The 24,006-nt window shown below is 34.4% G+C and overlaps 1 protein-coding gene across 1 annotated transcript; it reads left to right on the forward strand.

The window, feature by feature from the left end:
• Nucleotides 1-94: 94 nt before the first annotated feature.
• Nucleotides 95-23,737, forward strand: LOC132743449 (nuclear pore complex protein Nup133-like; the record flags this gene model as incomplete). Its single annotated transcript, XM_060731972.1, is given in 24 exon segments — nucleotides 95-315; nucleotides 5,882-6,006; nucleotides 6,413-6,516; nucleotides 6,982-7,206; nucleotides 7,979-8,044; nucleotides 8,716-8,826; nucleotides 9,468-9,578; nucleotides 10,638-10,697; nucleotides 10,979-11,040; nucleotides 11,325-11,392; nucleotides 12,763-12,842; nucleotides 13,174-13,276; nucleotides 13,828-13,884; nucleotides 14,349-14,430; nucleotides 14,900-14,945; nucleotides 15,655-15,759; nucleotides 17,561-17,720; nucleotides 18,343-18,452; nucleotides 21,072-21,178; nucleotides 21,509-21,608; nucleotides 21,986-22,105; nucleotides 22,982-23,029; nucleotides 23,031-23,126; nucleotides 23,524-23,737. Coding segments are annotated over 24 exon segments (2,485 nt in total), but the record flags the coding sequence as incomplete, so codon positions are not given.
• Nucleotides 23,738-24,006: the final 269 nt, after the last annotated feature.

Consider the following 24,006-nt stretch of genomic DNA (forward strand, 5'->3'; position numbering starts at 1 on the left):
TTTCTTAGAGAAATGCCATGATATTACAGGCATACACAATGAAACTCATACTATATTTATCAACCTTAGATCTACAATTAAAAATTCAAACAAGCACAACATTTATTTTTCATGAAGAGCATAAGCAGCAATTTGTTTCGAACTTCCCGCAAACGTGAAATGTGAAAAAGATTAAATTGATCCCATAGAAATGTTTACCAATAGAAATAGCTCCATGAGAGCTGGACAGTCACCATTTAATGCTACACCACAGGGGAACAGATCAGTACAGACCAAACGGGTTGCTAGCGTTTTCACGCCAACCAGAAAACAAAAGTGAATTTTTACCTAAAAAATAATTTATCAAAATTTACCCGGCTTAATAATTTTAATGTTAACAAACATATGTTCTGAGTTTAACATGAATAAGGCAAAGCCTCAAAGGGGGCTCTTTGATAGAAAGTATAGAGCATTTTAATAGCAAGTTTGAATAGCTAGCCAGGGCTAGCACTGGCAATTTTTTACTTTGAGCCAATTTTTCGCGGCGAAAATTGCCTGCCTGTATTTTATTTTCAAATCAGGCAATGGTACGGCATGGGATATTTAGAAAAGCATTAACTATATCCAACTTAATTTTGGTAGCTACATTTTTATTACATTAACAAAATCTTACATATACGAGTAATATGAAATTAGGCAAAGCCTATGGACGGGGAAGTCGTTAAAAATTCCTTTCATTCTTTCCGTTTTAAAGGTGTCATTCGGTATTACATGTACTGCTTCCGTTTTCATTCGGAACACTCGGCGATTATCATTTATCCGAAAAGTGGAGATTTGTTCCGTTATCGGATACCCCGCCATTTATCATTGAGTTACATTGTAAATGGCGGCGCCCGAGTAGAACTGACACTGAAAATTTCTTTGATGGTATAGAATTTTATATGTTTTTTAATTGTTTTTTATGTGATTTTCTTTTAAATATACACGTGTAGTCTATAGCCGGGCAAGCCAAAGCCCGGACCCGCTTCGCGGGCCCGGTCTTTGACTTCCCCGTATTAAAGTACTTTCCTATACTGAGAGATGTTGCAAAAGAAATGGATAGTTGTTGATAAATGTAATACAGTTTTATACAGTATGAATGTGACAATATTGATATATTCAGACACAGATACTATTAAACTCCATGATTCAGTGACATATGATATATAATATATAGAGTCTCTGATATATTTTAGCAATTAAAAGATTTGATGCTCAAACACATCTAAATTCCTTCTTGTAATATAAAATAAGTTAAATTATGAACGAGAGTACGGACTATGGACATCTACATCTACATCTATATTATACTGCTTAACAATCAATTCTGATTATGACTAGCAGGCGCGTTGTCAGGGAACTGTTAATAAAAGAAATTATTTATATGCAAATTAAAAAGTTAAAGGAATAAAAGTACTACAAGACTAATATGAAATTAGGCAAAGCCTATGAACGGGGAAGTCGGTAAAAAAATCCTTTCATTTTTCCATTTTAAAGGTGTCATTCGGTATTATATGTACCCACTTCCGTTTTCACTCGGAACACTCGACGATTATTATTAATCCGAAAAGTTGAGATTTGTTACGTTATCGGAATACACCGCCTTTTATCATTGAGTTACATTGTAAATGGCGGCGCCTAACTAGAACTGACACTGAAAATTTCATTGATATGTATAGAATTCTATATATTTTTTAATTGTTTTTTATTTTAATTTTCTTTTAAATATACACGTGTAGTCTATAGCCGGGCAAGCCAAAGCCCGGGCCCACTTTGCGGGCCCGGACTTTGACTTCCCCGTATAATTTACAGTCAGTAATTATTATTTTAAGCTTAGAGGCCAGTAACTATAACATTTGCCAAAAGTAACATGTAGGCAACAAGGTTCCCTTAAAATCTAAGTCTGTGGCATGGTAGTGACATAAGGTCAATCTTTTTTTTCAGGAATACTCTGTATGTCAAATAAATTCCTTCTCAATTTTATATTTTTGGAGCCATAATTAGGTCAGATTTCAGGGCCAAAATACCCTTCTTTCCCTTCTTTGTAGTTGCCCAATAAAGGCTGCTTCCCCAACCAAACTAGCCTCTTTTTTTTCCCAGTTTGGTCCTCAAAATCCCCCAGTCTTTTGAAATTTCCCATAGAATTTAGAACAAAATTAAATGAGGTCTTTTACTGCCTTATTAGTATTTCCCACTGCTTTTTGCTGTCCTATTTTGAAGAACATTCCCACTGCTTTTTGCTTTTCTATTTTGAAGAACTTGTTAAAATTTTGTGTTAAATTTGAGACCCCTTTTTTCCCCCAAGAAAAAGGCCGAAACCCCTTCCTCAAAAATGGTGTTTTGGCCGCAATAACACCCCCTCCCACCACCACAAAAAATCAACAACAATAACTCTATCAACTATTAATTCCTTCAATCTGTTTATCAACAACGATAAAATTTACTGGTCAAGTTGCCAACTGCAGAACATAATTTGTCACCATTTCATACCCAAAATGCTGATTTGATTAGCGATAATCATGAGATGCCGCTAGTTATTGTTTCATATTGAATATTAAGACCAATTATCCAGTGCATATTCAACAATCTGTCACAGGTATTTTTCACACCAATTAGTGTCGTATTTATCAGCTGATAAACATGTAAACATACCCTGAGGGTCAGTGTATTAGACTGTGTTACTGTTCATATCAATATTTCGTTCGGAAAGGAAGTTACAAATATAAACCAGTCAATGACCCACAAAAAGTAGACTGTGTTGCTGTGTTTTGAGATAAGAAGTGATAAAACGGAAGTTGTAGATGGAAAACCAGATGTGTACTTTTCCATTCTTAAAATAGAAAAAGCTAAATTTAGACTGGAGATTCCAAAAGTCATACTTTTCGTAAGTTTGAGCCAATCGTGATTTTCTTGAGCCAATTTAATTATTTTGGAGCCAATTTGCTCATTGGCTCCTGCCAGCGCGAGCCCTGGCTAGCCCAAAGAGCCTACTCGCAAAGCGAGCTTTCCTGTTAATGGTTTCGTCCGAAGTACTAGATCGACACATTGCAACTTTTCTAATTACAAGATAACGATTAAAGCCGAGGTATTCTGATTGAAAACCGAAGCGTAGACTGCTGTCCTGCGCACTTATATGGGAACCATAATAGGTCATGGAACCAGAATACATGGAAGCAGTGTATAATATGAAATTAGGCAAAGCCTATGAACGGGGAAGTCGTTAAGAAATTCCTTTTATTCTTTCCGTTTTAAAGGTGTCATTCGGTATTACATGCACCGCTTTTGTTTTCACTCGGAACACTCGACGTTTATTATTTATCCGAAAAGTTGAGATTTGTTCCGTTATCGGAATACCCCGCCTATTATCATTGAGTTACATTGTAAATGGCGGCGTCCGACTAGAACTGACACTGAAAAATTTTATTGATAATAGGTATAGAATTCTATATATTTTTGAATTGATTTTATTTGATTTTCTTTTAAATATACACGTGAAGTCTATAGCCGGGCAAGCCAAAGCCCGGACCCACTTCGCGGGCCCGGTCTTTGACTTCCCCGTAAAATACGGAATGACAGTTTAAAAACAGAAAATGTAAAATAAAAATGAAAGATTATTTTATACTATTATTATTTTTCTTTCATGGATGTCCTGTTTATGTGGGCATCTCATGTACGGTTTTTTGTTATATCCACACTTACTGTGACCTAGGTATTTACCTGAGGTGACCGATTCTAATTTTTGTGACTTTGATAACTTGACACTTGGAGGGGTTAAATTCCATATCCCACTCCAACTCCCACTTTTCTAACAGATTTAGGTCATTTTTGGAGGGTGACTGATTGGTTTACAGATGTCAGAGCAATGTATATGGCAGTATTGTCTACAAACAAGCCAACCTGGGAATTTATGTTTTGTGGGAGGTTATTCATAATTTGAAATTAGGTGCTACCTATGGTGCGGAAAGCTCTTGTGAATTATGATTTTAGCATAACATGTTTAGTGTAAATGTAAACCAGATCTTTCTTGCAGGTATTTTGTACCATAAACAAAACGAATAAATTGGTGGTGTTCAACCTATCATCGGAGCGCTCGGAATATTCCGCAAATCTCCGAACGTAAAGGGGGACCACTGTGCATGCGTCGGCGTTTGGAAAATCCTGTCCGCCATTTTTGTTAATCTCTAATCACAGTTGTTGTTTTTACGTTATTCTTAATGTGCTAATTAATCAAAAAGGATATGTTGAAGTATCTTTTTATATTTATAGTCGTAGCTATCAGATGTGACCTTTCGTATTAAAAGTCTATAAACATAGTTTTATATCAGATTTGACCTTTCGTATTAGAGTCTATAAATTTTATATAGCTTTATATCAGATGTACAGGGCCGGCAAAATCGTAGAAAATTGTACTTGTCCACGGACAAGTAACCTAAGAAATTTACTTGTCCGTACTCAATGTTCACTTGTCCGTATTTATATTTAATATTTACTGCAAATGTCAATAAAGAAGAGCAATATGATTATGAACTTTCTTTCAATTTTATTAAATATTCCATGCCATATGTTTAATAATATAATATATTATGATTATAATATAATATATTTATAAAATGTTAACAGCAGTAGATTAAAGTAGGACGACAGTGATGGACAAATTGTGTATATTTTACTGGAAGGAGCATTGGTCTTTTGCCAGCACTTTTTCAATTTTCCTTGCACCCAAATTGCTTTAAAATATTGTCGTCATTTTTTTTGCACTCTGGTACCATTTCTTATTTATTCACTCCTTATTCTATTCATCTATATAATATTCATTTGAATCCTGTTAAAAAATCATATGTACTCTTGAGTTAGATTTGTCAAATTGATGACATCTGGCTTTTTTTAACGATATAATTATGATTGCCACAGAATGTAATATCATATACGTATAAACGCTTGGTTACGGCAGATGAATTGTGAAAATTTTGACATCATTACCATCGGCGACGATGAAACTGACATGTATACATTAACACCAGTATTAGACATTCAAAAACAAAGGCATTTTCACAAGAAATCTTTACATAAAATAAATTATAAAATGACTTTGTCCACATAAATTCAAGCAGTCAAATTGCCGATATGAGCGTAAATATTCCCGAATGACCTGGAAAAGCTACATTTTCATAAATAACACAGCGGTATTTCAAAGACAATTGTTGCGGGATTGATGCTGTGTCTGCTATCTAAACAATAAATGCGCTTGAAAAGACCACAGCTTCCAATTCAATTTTATGGCAGAACCCCGTTGCTACCGAAAATATTTGATTGCAGAGGCTAAGTCGGCAGACATAAACCAAAACAAACATGTACCCTCAATAATTAGTTAATTGCCGCGTGCATGCAGTAACTGCATGACGTAAGGAAAACCCCAAGCCTGGTTGGTCGCTATTTATGTAAACACTTGAAATAGTAACACCCTAATATGCACGGAATGCCCTCATGAATGACACCACACTTCACACGTTAGTTTTCGTATTAAATGTGTGATTTTCCTTCTGATTTAGATCTATTATAAAAAGAACTAGATTTTTTTCTTCAGAATTCCTCTTTTAGCCGCCCAAATTTACTTGTCCACGGACAAGTAAACTGCAGAATTTTACTTGCCCGGACCTACAATTTTACGACTCAGGCAACTCGGACAATTGATTTTGCTGGCCCTGGATGTGACCTTTCGGCCCCGCCTGGACTTTCCGCGTATAAGCACACATTAAAAACAGAGTATTCCGTAATTTTTATATCCTTTTCATCTGACTGTCATTAGAATAATATTATAATACATGTTATTCAAGTTTCTTCAAATATATTTCATTTGATGTAGGTCACAGCTGAACAAGTCAGTGTTGCAGGCATCACAGCTACTGGAAGAAACTTCCAATTTTAGAGTAGAAAAATTTGGCTTGCCTTTGCCAGTTTTGATAACAGAAGCTTTAACCTTTGCTGACAGTAAGTTTGGATCACTTAATTTACAAAACAAAAAACAATATGTTAAACAGTTTCAGATAATTCAGATGATTTATTTACAAAATGCATAAGTCCAACAATAACGGGATACATCAGCAGTGTACTTACGTAAATATATACATAATTATACATAATGAATAATGGCTATATTACATTCTTAGGGTGATAGTTATATATAGATACAATCATGAGATGAAAAAACTTAAGCTAAAATATTTAATAGTTCATAAAAACTATGCATGAATTACAATTTGATATAATTATAGAAAGACAAGTCATTTTTTGCCACCTGCCTAGAAGAGTTAATAGTTCTAGTATATATCAAAGTAAGTAATTTTATAAGGTACATTACAAGACATTTTCAGTATTTTTTATTTTGTTTATTTAGAGAGTACTAGGATCAGTGTGAAGGTAGATGAATGTGGTTGGGCGTGGCTTGTTGGAGGAAGAAAATTGTTTGTTTGGAGATATAAACAAGCACAAGCAGGCAGGGTATGTTATTACAAGATGTAATTTAAATATAGATTTTGGATATTTTTCGCTGTTTGGGGCTTGAAAAACTTGTTCGCTATAGCCAAAAATTTGTTTTAAGCTTGTACGTATTAAGCTATGATATTTAATATGAAATAAAGAAGGAATTGGCCATGCATATCAGATTAAGTATGCTATTTACGATAATTCGTTATAAGCAGAGTTGACTGTATATGCTTCCTAAGTTTCATGTTTAATTAAATCAAACTGTTTTAAAAATTAAGAAATATCTTAGCAGTAAAAAGTTTAACTTTGTTTCTCATCAGAAATATCTTATTTGTATAGAAATGTCAAATAAAATAAATGTCAAATATAGGTAAAAAAAATCAAAAAATATGGTTTTGATATGCTTTAGTTACTAATGATTACACTGAAAAATTCTGTACTGGTAAGGAGATATTATAGTTGTGTATGTAACATTTTCAGAATATTTTATGTAAAGAGTTGACATTACCTCCAAGTGATCTTGCTCACAGTGCTGCAAGGGTTTGTGTGATCCCGAGCTGCGGTGACAGTCAGTCCGCGTCATGTATTGCGGTGTCACCAGAGGGCGTTATCAGATACTGGTCAAATGTTGCATATGAGGCTTCATCAATGGAAATCAGTGCAGAGCTGAAGGGAGAGGAGTGTGACTGTGTTGTCAATTTATCTGTTAGTTGTTGTTTTTTTTGCTGCAAAAAATAAGCCTTAGTTTTTATTTCTAAGTCTTAAAGAAAAAAATCTATCCAGCTAGCCTCTCAGAAGGTTAGTGGTTTTACTCAGGGGCCAACTTGTGCTTGAAATGATGAATGGGTGGGAACTTGAGGTTGTCCTTCACCAGTAAAGCTGGAAGGTTGAAGGTTCTACATGAGGGCTCTATGTGAAATCATGTACCAAAATAGCATATTTTTAAACATACTGCTTATTAAAGGAAAATGTATTACCTTAGTGCAGAAAATTCATCAGATTTGTTGTGTTATATCAGTGATTCATAAAAATGGATGGATGATAAAGTTGAGAAATTTAAATCTTCCTTCAAAAAAAAATGAATTGTAACATATGTTGCATGCTTGATCCTCTTACAAGATGGAATATTTTTTGATAACACTGATTATAAATTAATTGATCTTTTATTTTAAGCTTGTCTGTTTCGAAAAAAAAATTAGCTTTTATGATCATTGCATTATTGTCGTCCAAAAACTTAAATGTAGCCCATCATTAAAACATTTGAAAAGTTATCAACATGAAACTTGGAATACTTGTTTTTCACGACAAGGCTCAGTTTTTAGACAAGAGGCATAATTCTGAAAGCAGTATTTTTGGGTTTATTACCCTGTTTAACTTAAAATTTTTAACAGACGAACGTTAACACTGCATGAAGTGGTCTTGTTTTTAGACTTAGGGAATATGCTGTAAATGTTATGAATTTATTTTTATATTTTAGCCCTTTGGATGTTTACTGGCAACAACAACAAGTTCTTTGGTGATGATAACAACAGTACCTGGACAAGTATGCTTTATTTCAATTCATTTTAATAGTTTGATTTTCTTTCAGACACCTAAGGGGATGCGTGGCCGAGTGGTTAAGGGCCTTGACTTCAAACCACTTGCCTCTCACCACTGAAGGTTCAGGCAGTGTAAGCCTCGTGGGATCCTACATATGAGGAAGCTATCCAGCTAGCTTATTGAACGTTGAAGGTTCTACTCCAGTTCCCATTTGTGCTTGAAATAATGTACAGAGAGCCGCTTGAGGTTTTCCCCCACCAGTTGCCATATGAACCCTACAAAAAACATTCAGACCCCTAGAAATTATGATAATGATATATAAAAGTAAAATACATATATAAAAGGCCCATAAATAGCTGTAGATAATGAAGGGAAATTTCTGTATTGGTTCCCAAAATAGATCTTCATAAATTATTTATAAAATTTCTTTTCAAAATATATTAATAGGGATTTAGCAGTAAATAAAATATTTTTATCTCAAAAGAACAAGTTTTAATAAAATGTGTCATTGCTAAGCAGAGCTTTGTTAGACTTGTGATTATTTTCTTAAACTTCATCCAAATTCTATGGCTGTTGTGATAGATTGTTTATTTAGATGAATGTTTGGCCCATATTATTTGCATATTTTATTCCCTATAAATTGTGTTAAAAATTTCACTCTGCCTCTTTATATAGAACAGTGTAAGCTGCCACCCTCTGAAAGCTACTCAAGGAATGTTTGCAGGGATAGGACGTAGAATGTCATCATTGATCTTTGGTGGTGCACAAGGACAGACTATAGGAACAGTAGGTTTCTTACTTTCATTAAACTTGGAACCATTTGCTAGAAGCCTTGGAACCTGTGTGATATGGATTTTTTACTTTCATTAATCATTACAACTCTAAATAGAGACCTCTGCATGAGTGGTAAAATTTACTGACTTTGAATCACTTATCGTTAGTCAATGCAGATTCAAATCAGGTCAGTCCACCTAATTGGTTTTCCTGGATAACTAACCTGTAACTACCAACATGGCCGCATGTGACTAACTACTAATCCCACATGAAACAGCAATGAGAGACCATTAGTTTCAATGTCCCTAAGATCAGATGTCACAGAGAAAAATTTAGCCTCACCTGAGGATTGAACCAACAGTCCCATAATAACAAATCCTATGCTCTCCCTATTGAGCTCAGTTGATGGATGTTGTTTCTACTCTTAAATTGTATATTTATTTTGTAGTAGATAAAACATTTTTGTTAAATTTCATTTGATTTACTTGTGACAACATAATATATATGTTAATGTTTCATGAATTTTGATGCAGTTTTCTCATTTGTTGATATACCCTGGTTATATTGTTTATCTAGCAGTAATTGATATAACCTAGTAATATTGTTTATGTAATTGGTAAACACTAGTAATATTGTTTATGTAATTGATACAGACTCTACAAGCTGTGATAAGTGGGAGACATGAAGAAGATGAGCGGCCTTTCTATGTACTGTCAGGAACCTATGTTAACAAATGGGTCATTGGAGATTATAACATGGAAAAGGTTTGTCTCAAACATACATGTACATATCTGATATTTTATGAAGCTTTTGAAGTTGAGTTAATATAAAATGCTCAGCAATGGATGGAGTTTAATTTTAAACAGATTTCTTTATTTATAAAACTCTTGAATAAGCTGAATACATTTCTATTGAATTATGTTTTTTTATGACACTATATTATTTTGTCTACTTATGTGATCTCAGCCATTTCGTTATACTCCACATTTTGCTTTAGAACTTCTTTGAGTTTATTTACTTTTGGATGTTGTGATTTGATTGTACTCGAGGAACATTTCTGCACTGATTTTGATAACTATATGTTTTATAGGTCAGTCAGAAATGATTCAATTTTTGTAGGAATCTGACATTTTTAGCTCGACTATTCGAAGAATATGAGAGCTATTGTAGTCGCGTTGGGGTCCGTGTCTGCAATTTTTTAAGAATTATTTGCCCCTTTGAAACTTAGAAATTTTGGTCAAAGGTTAAAGGTCTTCAAAGATATTTACTTGAAACTTTACGCATGTACTTAGGGTCAAAATTGGAGGGTCATAATTGTATGTCACTGACCAAGTTCCATAACTTTATCTTGCATTTAGGCTGATTCATCTCCCCTTTTCTACTTAGTCTCTTGGTTAATGTTCACATGCAAGTTTTACATATCTCAATAACTATTAAAGATATTTATTTAAAACTTCACATATGCATTTAGAATCATAATTGTAGGTCACTGACCAAGATCCGTAATTCTAGGCTGATTTTTCTCCCCTTTTTCAACTTAGTGATTCATGGTAAAGTTTTGCTTGTAAGCTGTTATCTCCATAACTACTGAAGGGTTTGTGCCTTTTTTGGGACAATTTTATGCATTCATTATTATAAAGCAGTGATTTACTTGATAAAATATAATAATAACAAGCCTTTGTACCTTTTCGGTCAATTTTATGTATTCATAGGTAATAAGCATTATTATACTCAATGAAACACCCTTGTGACAACCTTTTTGAATAGTCGAGCCAATACTGTCCTCCGACAATTCTTGTTTAATATAATCATATCTATTTCAGTTTCTGTATCAGATAGATGCTGACAGACTATTTAGAGAAGCCTTGGCAAAGAAAGTTTGGGTGAGTAGTGGGATAATGCAGGACAGATGCTGCCCAAAAAATATAATTGTTGGAATAATTTTTTGGCTGAACCAAATATAGAAATTGTGTATTTATTTTTGATGTGTCCTCCTTTGAAAGGAAAAATGTCAAAAAGTCAAATTTAAAAGAATACAGGAGAAGCAAAGAATTACTGCTAAGCTTCCTTTATTAAATTTGTAACAAACTTGTGAAAGTTTAATAATATCTACATAACTATGTTTTATAATTATATGCAATAAATTATTATTAAACTAAACTAGGATAAAGATGCTGTACAGATGACCCAGCTGACAACATGGATGTTAGACATGCATCTCACAAGGTGAGTGTTTTAGTTTTATATTATTAAATGTGATTAACTATGTTAGCAAGTAAGCTGTAAATTTTTATATTTGTTTATAAACTTGCATTTTCCTACTGCTTTAAAGTAGAAAACAGAGCATGTACTGTTACACATGTAGGACAAGGGACAGAGAGATAGTCTCTCTAAAGTACAGTTTGAGATATTACATTATGAATGGCCTTCAAATGAGTTATCTTCTGAAATTTAAGATTGTTGAATTACAAAAAAGATTTATATTTTTCTGTACATGTATATTTTTACAGCGATGGCATTGTTCTTCTGGGAGCAGGATTTGACTCGGAAATGGATCCTGTTGTCCATTATGCTTTAGGTATGTATGCCATGAAGCAAGGTATTTTTTTAACATATAATTATGATTTATGTAGAATTATAAGTTGCATCTAACTATACTGTGTATATACTTTAGAACTGAACTTGTAATGTGTTGATTTTTAAAAAGTGATCTATAATTGGGGCCCAGTGGTCATTGTCTTTGACTGCAAAGCTGTTGCTAATTATTTTACCAAGACCTTTTGGAATTCTTTGAGGAAGGCATCAATGTGTATGCTAAAGGCTTGTTGATGGGTTTACATTGACCCCTGTCTGTGAAATAACACATAATACATAGGCCATATTCTCCAGTAGAGCTGGTTTGATTAGTTGTCATTTTTGTGTCGCCTCTACGGAGTAGTGGCGACATATAGGGATCACTTCTCCGTCGTCTGTCTGTCCGTCCGTCCGTCACAAAACTTGTCCGGACTCATAAACTCATAACTCATGTTACTCCTCATAAACTACTGGTAATTTCATCCAAACTTTACAGGAATAATCAGTACCAAGTCTAGTTGTGCATATTGTCAGCATTTTCCGGTTCAATGATTTTTGTCAGAGTTATGGCCCTTTAATAATTTTTATTTTTAAAGTTTGTCCGGACTACTTCTCTTATACCACTAATGCAATTTCAATGAAACTTTACAGGATTGATCTGTAGCTCAAGTCCTTGCTCGGGTTTTCTGGTTGAATGATTTTTGGCCAAGTTATGGCCCTTTGATAAAAAGGTGTTTTTTTCTGTGTGTTGCCAGATACACAAAAGCTTGTCCGGACTACTCCTCATAAACTAGTGGTGAAATTTTATCCAAACTTAACAGGAATGATCAGTACCAAGTCTAGTTGTGCATATTGTCAGCATTTTCCGGTTCAATGATTTTTGTCAGAGTTATGGCCCTTTAATAATTTTTATTTTTAAAGTTTGTCCGGACTACTTCTCTTATACCACTAATGCAATTTCAATGAAACTTTACAGGATTGATCTGTAACTCAAGTCCTTGCGCATATTGCACGGGTTTTCTGGTTGAATGATTTTTGGCCGAGTTATGGCCCTTTGATAAAAAGGTGTTTTTTTCTGTGTGTTGCCAGATACACAAAAGCTTGTCCGGACTACTCCTCATAAACTACTGGTGCAATTTTATCCAAACTTTACAGGAATGATCAGTACCAAGTCTAGTTGTGCACTGTCCGTCTGTCACAAAATTTGTCCCAACATGAAATTGGCCATCATGAGGCGACACATGTGATTACTCGCTCTTGTAATAAAAATGAAAAATTGTCAGACAAAAAAAAAACAACATGCAATGTACTAGCACTGTATATATTGGTATTATTATTTACTGGTTGTTTATGTATAAGGTATGTATATTACAGCAACTATAGACACTGATTGTAGTGGAACACCATCTAAATTAGAGGCTTTTAGAGTACTCCAGTTTACAAAGAGATACAATGTAAGTATGTCTTTGTTATCATATAGTGTATATTTTCTATGACTGCCAAAACATTTATGGTCTGTAAACCAAACATTACTTGAAATATATTAAACATTGGTCTGTAATTTGCTTTAACTAAAATAATATGACCTATATAGACGGTTGTTTGCAATATATTACTCGCCTACCGGCCCAGGTTATGTTTCCAAACATCCGTTTATATATAGCCATATAACATGTCAAAAAATCTTTATAACTTATGATATAAATGATTATCAAATGAAAGGCGACGCTACAAATGTGCAGTATTATACAGATATATACATGTATATACCTTAATATATGACAGGAGGAGAATGAGGTTGATATACTGGGCTACAGATTACTGGTTCCTGAAGATAATCAAGATAGTGTGTACCTGTATAATGATTATACCATCATCATGGACAATGGTCAGTATAAATTAACATTTAACCTGCTAGAACCAAATGCATTTGCGATCATTATGGAGTCAGGCCAGTCTGTACATTACAGCAGTCAGATCATAGTCCTTTACTGATGGTTGTTCAATTTTAGCATTATATATAATACTGAATTTCCTTAGATTTTGAGGAGGCTGTATCAGGTTTATAACAAAGCAAGACTACTGTGTAATTTAAGTGTTGTAATGGTTAATTGTCTAATTTCCATCAGAAGACAAGTTGTCCTGAGTTTTCCATGTATATATCAAGCAAAAAATTTGAGTTACATATTTAACCATGAATTAATAAATTTTGACAAATGACTTTTGTGCTTTATTGATTTAATGTTTTTATCACCAGATTTTTGGGTTTGCTGCTCTGAAGGAAGAAATGAACACTACTGTTGTATGCCTTAGAATTATATTTACACATCTCTCTTTGAAAAGACACTTTTTAAACAGATTTCTATTTGTTTGTATTTTTCTTTACCTTAAATATCTTTTTGCTTAAGAAATGTGAATTTTGTTTCTAACTTGTTACAGGAACAGGTGAAATGTCTGAAGAATTACCTGCCCCTGGTGGACGCTTACTTGGTGCTGGTAAGTCAGTTGTGTTAAAACTGTGTATAAATAACTAGTTAGTCAGCTGTAACGATATCTGTATTAATAGCTGGTTCAATCCTTGGATGAAATGTATTTTGTCCTGGGCATTTGTTTGATCTAGGACATTGAGTCTAATGGTCATTTGTCTCCCACCACTGCATCAAAAATTATGTGAGATTACTTTACAAGTAGTCAGTCATTTGGAAAAGAAAGGGTAATTACTGGTTAATTATCTAGGAAAGCCAGTGAGATGGATCAGCTGCAGAAAAATGACCAAAAAATGTGGGTAAAAATCCTTGCCATAGTTATATAGTGCATAGCAAACTAGATAACAATGTGTGCTTACTGGCTATGATAAAAAAAACACCTCAATTTCACAATTTATGGATGAAGAAAAACAACTAAACTGTTTGACAGAAAACACACAGACAATATGATGTTAAATGATTTTATATTATCAGGTATATCTGATAGTACAGCTGTGTTCTTCTCTGTCAGCCAAGGACTCATCAGCATTGCCTCCAATCTCAAACAGAATCAAAGGTAAATATCTGTAATAAATTCTTTCTACCAGAACTTGCAAGAAACAGAATATTATATTTTCTGCCTTTAATAAAATGTTTGCAATGATTATTTATATACATCTATGTAAAATGATTTGTATCTTATATATTCAGATTTACCTAGAATGATATAGAATTCAACCTCAGTCAACTATATAAGGGAATTGACTCAGTGATCAAGAGTATTCTATTTATTTGTGTTTTTAAGTCTATAAGAAAATGAAAATTTAATCACTGAAGTTGAAAATTCAAAGTACCTGAGACATGAACTTAATATTAATGGTAACCAATAAAAAAGTATTTGTTTATTCTGATAAATATTTAAACTCTTCAGAAAATGTTATCTTTTTCTCACTGTTTTTATTTGGCTTTAAACTTTGAATTATGTTTTAAGCTAAATAAACTATGTGTTTGTTTATAAATATATGTGGGAAATACTTCTGTTTCAGTATTCTAGATGAAGCCACGCAAGAACTTGTATCCAGGGGTGATGTGGTAAGAATTCTTTTATTTATTCTTCATGTCAAACAGATTTTAATCATCAAAAAAAGAAACATTTCACTTGCTGTAGTAAAATCATAATGAATCTCCCTGCTCATGTATGATACACATTTATTAGATTGATTAGATAGAATAGGGAGAGCTATTGTACTCACTCAGACTGCTGCATCACACTTTTGGTTAAGTTTTTGCATGCAGGTTGGTATTTCCAAAACTACTGAAGAAAATGGTTTGAAACTTCACACATTTATATAGAGAATATCCAAGGCCCATCACTCTGACGTTGATTTTGACAGAATTATAACCCTTTTTGAACTTTAAGTTACTTAAAAAAAATTTGATTATCCAGGCTCTTGTTTTACAATCAAGTACAATCAAGTACTCAGAAAAGAACTTTGAGCACACTGTCCTATCATCACTATTGTTTCGGTAATATATCAGAATGCTACAATAGGTCTACCCAGATCGCATTAAGAATTTTTTTAATGGGAATTTTGAACAATAATTATAGAAAATTATGCATTTATGTTGTTGGGAAAAACCATCTGAAGAGGAAAGAAACGCTGCTTAATTCACTGTTTGTTGTGCCTCACTTACCTCAAAATTTCCCAGAAAAAAATATTAGACAGGTTTTGTATTTTCTTTTGATTGTGTATAATACATTGTTTACCATGGTAATGTTGAATATTTTGTGTACATGTAGACCCAGTTGGCAACAAGTAGCACCCAGATAGAGGAGTTGAGCATGAGTGACGATAAATCTGCGAGGTTAAAAGCTGCCTTCCTCAGTGCATGCAGTGGCAACCTGGTATGTTATTATGAAGTTATTTTTCCCCCAAATAAGGTACATGTAATATTAACAACTATTTCAGCCGAACTTTTGATGTGATTAATATTGAAATCATCTTGTTATGCTCCCCAAAAAATTTCGGGGGAGCATAGAGTCGTCGGGTTGTCTGTCCGTACGAACCCAGAGGTACTTGTGTGACTTGGAGAACAATGAGTAACAGTCAATTCTCTTCAATCCTAACCTTTCCGCATTTACTTTTGTGTCTTTTTTTAAGCCTTGTGTGACTAAAAATGGCCAAAAAGATCATATGAAAAGTCACATAAGTACCATTTTGTGAGTACGTCAGTCCGTCCGTACGTCCCAAATTCGTGTCCGGCCCATAACTTTGTTGTTTGAAGTCGGATTTTAAAACTATATCACAGAAATGATCACCATATTGAGACGATGTGTCACGCGCAACATTTGGGTCGCTGCCTTGAAGGTCAAGGTCACAGCATGACCTTGCATCAAAGTCGTGTCCGACCCATAACTTCATTATTTGAAGTCAGATTTTAAAACTATTTCACAGAAATGATCACCATATTGAGAAGACGTGTTGCGTGCAACATTTGGGTTGCTACCTTGAAGGTCAAGGTCACAGCATGACCTTGCAGCAAAATCGTGTCCGGCCCATAACTTTGTTATTTGAAGTCGGATTTAAAAACTATTTCACAGAAATGATCACCATATTGAGACGACGTGTCACACGCAAAATTTGGGTCGCTACCTTGAAGGTCAATGTCACATCATGACCTTGCAGCAAAATCGTGTCCGGCCCATCACTTCGTTATTTGAAGTCAGATTTTAAAACTATTTCACAGAAATGTTTTTATGCTTTGAACTGTGTCTGTGACATAACTCTGACACTACAAGAGGTATACCTTCCTGTGTCCAAAACCTATTCGGGGAACATCACCCAGTTCAACCGGCTCTTGTTTTGTTCCACAGAAAGTGTTTCTGTTATAAGAGGCTCAAATATGTCATATGTACAACATAATGTCTCTAATTTAAAGCAAAGGTATGGTGTGACCCAAGTTTTTATGCCGCACCTTTGAGATGGAGGATGCCCATAGATTTGCTTTTGCCCGTCCATAGACTGACAAAACAGTGGAATGTGGAGGCATCCATTTGGTTGTGGTTGAAGGCTTATAATCAGTTTCCCGCCATTGATTTGGGTTTAAAGCTTGTCTAGAAGTTGAATTCTTTCAGGACTGTAAAGAAGCTTTCCACCTTACTTAATGAAGGTCAATTGAACATCTTGAATGTCCGTGTTTTGCTAAAGATAATGCATTAAAGGGGATTCTGTGCATGTTTTTCACTACTGAAGTTTTTAATTCATTACAAAATTTTAACTTGTGGCTGAGTGGTTAAGGTCGTTGACTTCAAACCACTTGCCCCTCACTGCTGTGGGTTCGGATCCCTACAGGGACTTTGGATTCTTTCATGTGTGGAAGCTATCCAGCTAGCTTACAGAATGTCTGTGGTTCTTCTCAGGTGCCCTTTCGTGCCTGAAATAATGCACAGAAGGGCACCTGATGTCTTCCTCCACCAGTAAAGCTGGAACATCGCGATATAACTTATACTATGTCGATGTGACATGAAAACCCAAAACAAATAATGGCTATATTAAGACCCAAATGAAGAAAATAAACAACAAAGAAACATTCTTTGACTCAACTCAGTTTGTAAGGATAAAATCTTATTTGAAGAAGTAAATTAAATTATGTTTCTGTAGAAACTAATGATAATCATTTGTTTTTTTCACTGTTTCATCAATCAGAAACAAGCTCAGGATATTGTGAATGACCTATTCCCAGAGAACATTGTTTCATCAGGGAACCAGACCACAGATATAGATAGACTGGTTTCTGGCCTCAGTCGTGATCTCATAGACGACCCACCAGCCTCGGACCCAAGATGGGCGGAAAATGTTAGACCTGGTAAGTTGATAATTTGTGATAGAACATGATGAATGAAAAACAGATTGAATGAAATTAAGTAACACTGAAATTGGCTTGATTTTTGCAAGTTTTCACATTTTAGTTGCCAGGTGTTTGCCATTAGGAATAAATTTGCTTAAGTAACAAATAACTGAAAAGCATGTGCGATATTGTATGTGGAAGAAGATGAGATAACAGTTCATTTAACTTGATTTGTGTTTAAATAGTAACAATGATAATTATTTCCCTATGCTACAGTAGTTTCAGCATATATGCTGTGTTATCATACTTGGTGTTGTTGGCTGGCATTATTTTACTATTTCAAATTAATCAAGTGTAGATTAAGTCTGCTATACACACTTAGTAACTTAACAGGGACGGCAAAATCAATTGTCAGTATTGCCCAAGTTGTCCCACAGCCTCTACGGACAATTGGTAATTTTCAAGAATTTACAATTTAAATATCATACGGACAAGTTAAGAAATTCTGAAAACCGACAAGTATGTCTAATTTAGATTTTACCAGCCCTGTTAGTAGGGTTAAAACAATAAATATTGTAATGTATAAAAAGTAGGAGAGAAACATGCCGAGGTTAATGGGTGTATTATCCTAATATTACAGATTCTGGTAGCAGCACCTCTTCTCTGATAATTCTCCAACAATTGAAAGATAAACAGAGAGCACATGAGTATATCATCAACTTTCTAAAGAAACTAGATCTCTGGGATAAGGTTGGTTTTATTATGCTCAACTAATCTTTCTGCCTTATGTAAAAACAGTCCCAATATTTCCCACATATTGCAAATAATGGTTGGTTTCCCAGGATGAGAATTACTTGTAATTTCCAGATGGGAATTCCAACCATTCCAGCCAACCCTGGTAAAAATGTTTGAATTTTGTTCAGCGGTTGCAATTTCATATATATAGTATATTTAAGTTTGATTGTGTATAAAGTTGATTGCTTATAGACACACTCTTGAATCCGTTCCTGCAACCAAATAAGATTGTCAGCACTATCTTTTGCAAACATGATTATAATCTCATTTGGCTATAGGTTCAATTTCTATATAAAAGGCACATGTGATAATTTCATTTTTGAACTGAAGGTTTTTATATACTAGTAATTTAACATACTGAGCACATAGAGAGTAGAATGTCTTGCACCATTTTTGTGTCGCCTCTACGGAGTAGTGGCAACATATAGGGATCACTTCTCCGTCGTCTGTCTGTCCGTCTGTCTGTCCTTCCGTCCGTCCGTCACAAAACTTGTCCGGACTACTGCTCATAAACTACTGGTGCAATTTCATCCAAACTTTACAGGAATGATCAGTACCAAGTCTAGTTGTGCATATTGTCAGCATTTTCCTGTTCAGTGATTTTTGTCAGAGTTATGGCCCTTTAATAATTTTTAATTTTAAAGTTTGTCCGAACTACTTCTTTTATACCACTAATGCAATTTCAATGAAACTTTACAGGATTGATCTGTAGCTCAAGTCCTTGCGCATATTGCACGGGTTTTCCGGTTGAATGATTTTTGGCCGAGTTATGGCCCTTTGACAAAAAGGTGTTTTTTTCTGTCATTGCCAGATACACAAAAGCTTGTCCGGACTACTCCTCATAAACTACTGGTGCAATTTCATCCAAACTTTACAGGAATGATCAGTACCAAGTCTAGTTGTGCATATTGTCAGCATTTTCCGGTTCAATGATTTTTGTCAGAGTTATGGCCCTTTAATAATTTTTTTTTTAAAATCTGTCCGGACTACTTCTTTTATACCACTAATGCAATTTCAATGAAACTTTACAGGATTGATCTGTAGCTGAAGTCCTTGCGCATATTGCATGGGTTTTCCGGTTGAATGATTTTTGGCCAAGTTATGGCCCTTTGATAAAAAGGTCTTTTTTTCTGTGTGTTGCCAGATACGCAAAAGCTTGTCCGGACTACTCCTCATAAACTACTGGTGCAATTTTATCCAAACTTTACAGGAATGATCAGTACCAAGTCTAGTTGTGCACTGTCTGTCACAAAATTTGTCCCAACATGAAATTGGCCATCATGAGGCGACACATGTGATTACTGATCGCTCTTGTATTCATCTAGATATATATGCGTATTTACAATAAATAAATGTAGCTACTATGTATATTTTCCCTATTTGATTGATAATAAATGCTAGCCGGTGTTCAGTACATTTATCGCAGATAATAATTGTCAGTTGATAAAATATTTCTCTTTACTGTTAAGTATCATACTGTTTCAAGGTAAGACGATGGTGGTTTTAAATAGATAATATAAATCGCCAATTTAATCAACATGATAACACTGTCAGTAAAGTGTTGAGATAACTCAAAAATCGCGATAAAGAGAGCAAATTTGTCGGCTCTTGGACCCTTAAATGGAGAATGGAGGGATAAGTTAACCGCTTTAACTTTCTTGCTTCATCATAACAAACAGAAAAAATGGTTATGTTATATGATCTGGAGACAAAGAACACTCAGAAATGTATTTTCAGAAACAATGAGGCTGGTGACAATTTTAATTTATATTTCGACGTCACGAACGTCATTTTTGTGTCGCCTCTAAGGAGTAGTGGTGACATATAGGGATCACTTTTCTGTCGTCTGTCTGTCCGTCCGCCACAAAACTTGTCCGGACTACTCCTCATAAACCACTCATGCAATTTCAATGAAACTTTACAGGATTGATCTGTAGCTCAAGTCATTGCGCATATTGCATGGGTTTTCTGGTTGAATGATTTTTGGCCGAGTTATGGCCCTTGAAAAAGGTGTTTTTTTTCTATGTGTTGCCAGATACACAAAAGCTTGTTCGGACTACTCCTCATAAACTACTGGTGCAATTTCATCCAAACTTTACAGGAATGATCAGTACCAAGTCTAGTTGTGCATATTATCAGCATTTTCCGGTTCAATGATTTTTGTCATAGTTATGGTCCTTTAATAATTTTTATTTTTAAAGTTTGTCCGGACTACTTTTCTTATATCACTAATGCAATTTCAATGAAACTTTACAAGTTTGATCTGTAGCTGAAGTCCTTGCGCATATTGCATGAGTTTTCCGGTTGAATGATTTTTGGCCGAGTTATGGCCCTTTGATAAAAAGGTGTTTTTTTCTGTGTGTTGCCAGATACACAAAAGCTTGTCCGGACTACTCCTCATAAACTACTGGTGCAATTTTATCCAAACTTTACAGCAATGATCAGTACCAAGTCTAGTTGTGCACTGTCTGTCTGTCTGTCCAACATGAAATTGGCCATCATGAGGCGACACATGTGATCACTGATTGCTCTTGTCTCATGTATGAAATCGAAGCATATTTTACTTTGTTTCAGTTGCGAACTATAAAAGTAGGAGATCAACTCATGTCTACAAAATTGTTGCTATGTCAACATGCTGAACAGCTTCAAGCTGCATGTATCCTAAGAGAAATGCATACATCGTAAGTGACCATGACATTGCATTTAAATCCAATTTGATATATGAGTGAATTCTTTTCAATTTAAACATGCACCATTTGCTATTAAATTTTAGAGTGTTGGCTCATTGAGTAGTGTTAGGTCAATGAACAGATCTCGTAATAAGCGCTTTTTTTGCTGGGGGCGGGAGGTACAATTTAGATGACAGTAGTATTGTCACAACTGCTGTCAGTAATGATTTACATGCAAAAATGGCAGTTACATAGGGGAAATCAGTTTAGTACTATAGTTCTGGCAAAGATGTTTTTAGAATTTTCGTATTAAATTCTAACACTGTTTATTTCATTATTTAGTTATAGTGATGTAATTGATCCAGCTATACGTAAAGTGCTAACAACTAGAGGAGAACAAATGGGTACTGGATTATCTCCCCAAGATCTTTTCTATAGAGAGGTATGTTTGTTTAATTGTTGTTGTTGTTTTCTTCAATAATTTTGTGGCAGTAACAACGCTCTGCCGAGTTTTCGCTAAACAGTTAACCGAGAGCTAGATATTCCTGTCTGTGACAATAGCCAGTGTTTGATTAATTTTTCTTGCACATTACATGTTACATCTCATATTCAATTGACATTTTTGATAAGTGTGCCATTTTATATGGAATCTCTTGTCTATTTTGTTTCAGAAATTTTCTTAAAATAACATCTGACATTTGTAATTACTTGTAAAATACATAGAATCCAGAAAAATATTAAAAGCAACCTTGACCTTCCAAGTATGACAAACTTGTAATGAAACAAATTTTAAAATTTTTATCTGTGTTTGTATTGCAGGTGTCGCATGTACAGGATTTATTTGAAGCGCTGTTAGAATATGAGAGCGATATAATGGCTGGGAATTTCACACCATCTGACATCATTAACATTATTGCTTCAGTCAATTCTATATTAGAGGTTTGTTTCTATTTTCTTATACATTCCTCAGACCAGCCTTGAAAATACTTTTGGTTCCCCTCCCATAATCCCCTCCCATAACAGATGCCAGTTTGAGTAGGTAGGTGGGTAGTTTGGTATGTATATAAAGTTGTGGTAGGTCAAATTCGGTCTATCTTTATTCTTTTGAACATAGTACATTTGTGTATTTATATCTGAGTTATGAGGATTTCAAAAATAGAAATTGTAAATTTTTAGCATTTGTTTAAAGTTTGCAACCAGAGTCAAATTTTATTCAATGTAGACTGTGCAAAATCAAGAGACAAATATTTATAGATGTGATTTTGATTGACAAAAATATAACTTCTATGATTACTCAAAACAAATTGATGAGAAGTAACAATGTAGCAATGATTTCTTTGATGGGAAACAAACAATATTTTATTTTAGGCCTTTCCTACTAAATTGTTGGTTATTTAATTGCTGTACTTATATAATAGTTTAAGGGATTTCAATATTAAATCCTTGAAATAGTGCAAACGGTCATATAAAGCCCAGTCAGATTGCAATGGTTTGAAGACTGATCTAGCTTTATAATGGTGGCATAGACTTTCATTATTTCTGGTAGCACTCTTAGAGTTGATATCATTGAGTCTTTATACAAAATAATAGTTAAAAATTTGTCAAGGGCAGTCTTGTTTTATTTAAATTTAAATCGTGAAACTACAGATTTATGGGGTGCAAGGCATTATGGTTAGTAAGTAGGATCTAGAACCATTTGAATATGAATTATTTTTAGACTTGCAACTTTTTTATGATAATGAATTTTTTTTATTCTGCCTTTTGCTCTCTACTTCTGCAAATTTCTATTGATTTCCAAACATTTCAATATTTCAGGGAATGTTGCATGCAGCCATAGATTACCGTCAGAGTAAAAGCATTATCATATGGAACCGGAATGGAACTTACGCGTACACCGGAATTTATGCCGTGGACATCCACGTCTGGAACATCTGGGGTCAGAACACTTATTCATAAACAGGTACGATCACTTTCTAACAACAGAACTCTTAGTGAATAAACCAAATCCAAACAAACAATTTACTTTCATGGTAGCATCCACATTTAATAATGCATCTTGCTGCACTTCCCTGCCATTGAAAGTACCAGTATTAATTCTATCATATTGTTCAAATGGGGTTGTATTGATTTATTATAACCGCTGTGGGTTAAAATCTTGCCAGACCCTGCCAGCTTATCAAATGTTGATGGCTCTACTTGGGGTGCCTACATATGCCTGAAATAATACAAAGAGAGGCACCTGAGGTCTTGCTCCACCAGAAAAGCTAGAAAGTGGCCAAAGAATCACAACTTTGTTAGTGCGACAGAAAAACCCAACAACAACAAAAAAATTTTGATTGATATTACATAATTTTCAGTTCATGTTGACATTAGACTCAGCCATACCAGAGGTTAGAGATTTAGAAACACGTGAACAGCTGTTTCAGCATATGATAGCATTAGCTGACAATATTCTAGATGGTTACAACAGCCAGATTGCCTCAATATGTAACAATGAAGATATGGTAGAATACACAATGCAGGTTGAGGAACAATATAGACAAGAGAGACATAATCTGATTGGTCCTTTCTGTAAGTATATTATAATTTTACCAGTGTCCAATTATGTCAGTCTGTTCGTGTTTTTGCTATAATACTAAGATATATAGGGTTTGTGAGAAACAATATCAGTTTGCGGCAAACACTTGCCCAAATGATTGTTATAAGTTGTTGAAGCCCAATTGGGAGGTTAAATTCTTACGGCCAGCAATTTGGGTAAAATCTGTAAGCCAGCAAATTTGGGCCAAAAATCTTTGAATGAGCAATTGGCTATTCAGGTAAAATCTTATAAGGCTTAATGA

This window comes from Ruditapes philippinarum, unplaced genomic scaffold, assembly GCF_026571515.1.
Source record: "Ruditapes philippinarum isolate M1 unplaced genomic scaffold, ASM2657151v2 ctg5053_1_1_1_1, whole genome shotgun sequence".
NCBI classification, from domain to species: domain Eukaryota; kingdom Metazoa; phylum Mollusca; class Bivalvia; order Venerida; family Veneridae; genus Ruditapes; species Ruditapes philippinarum.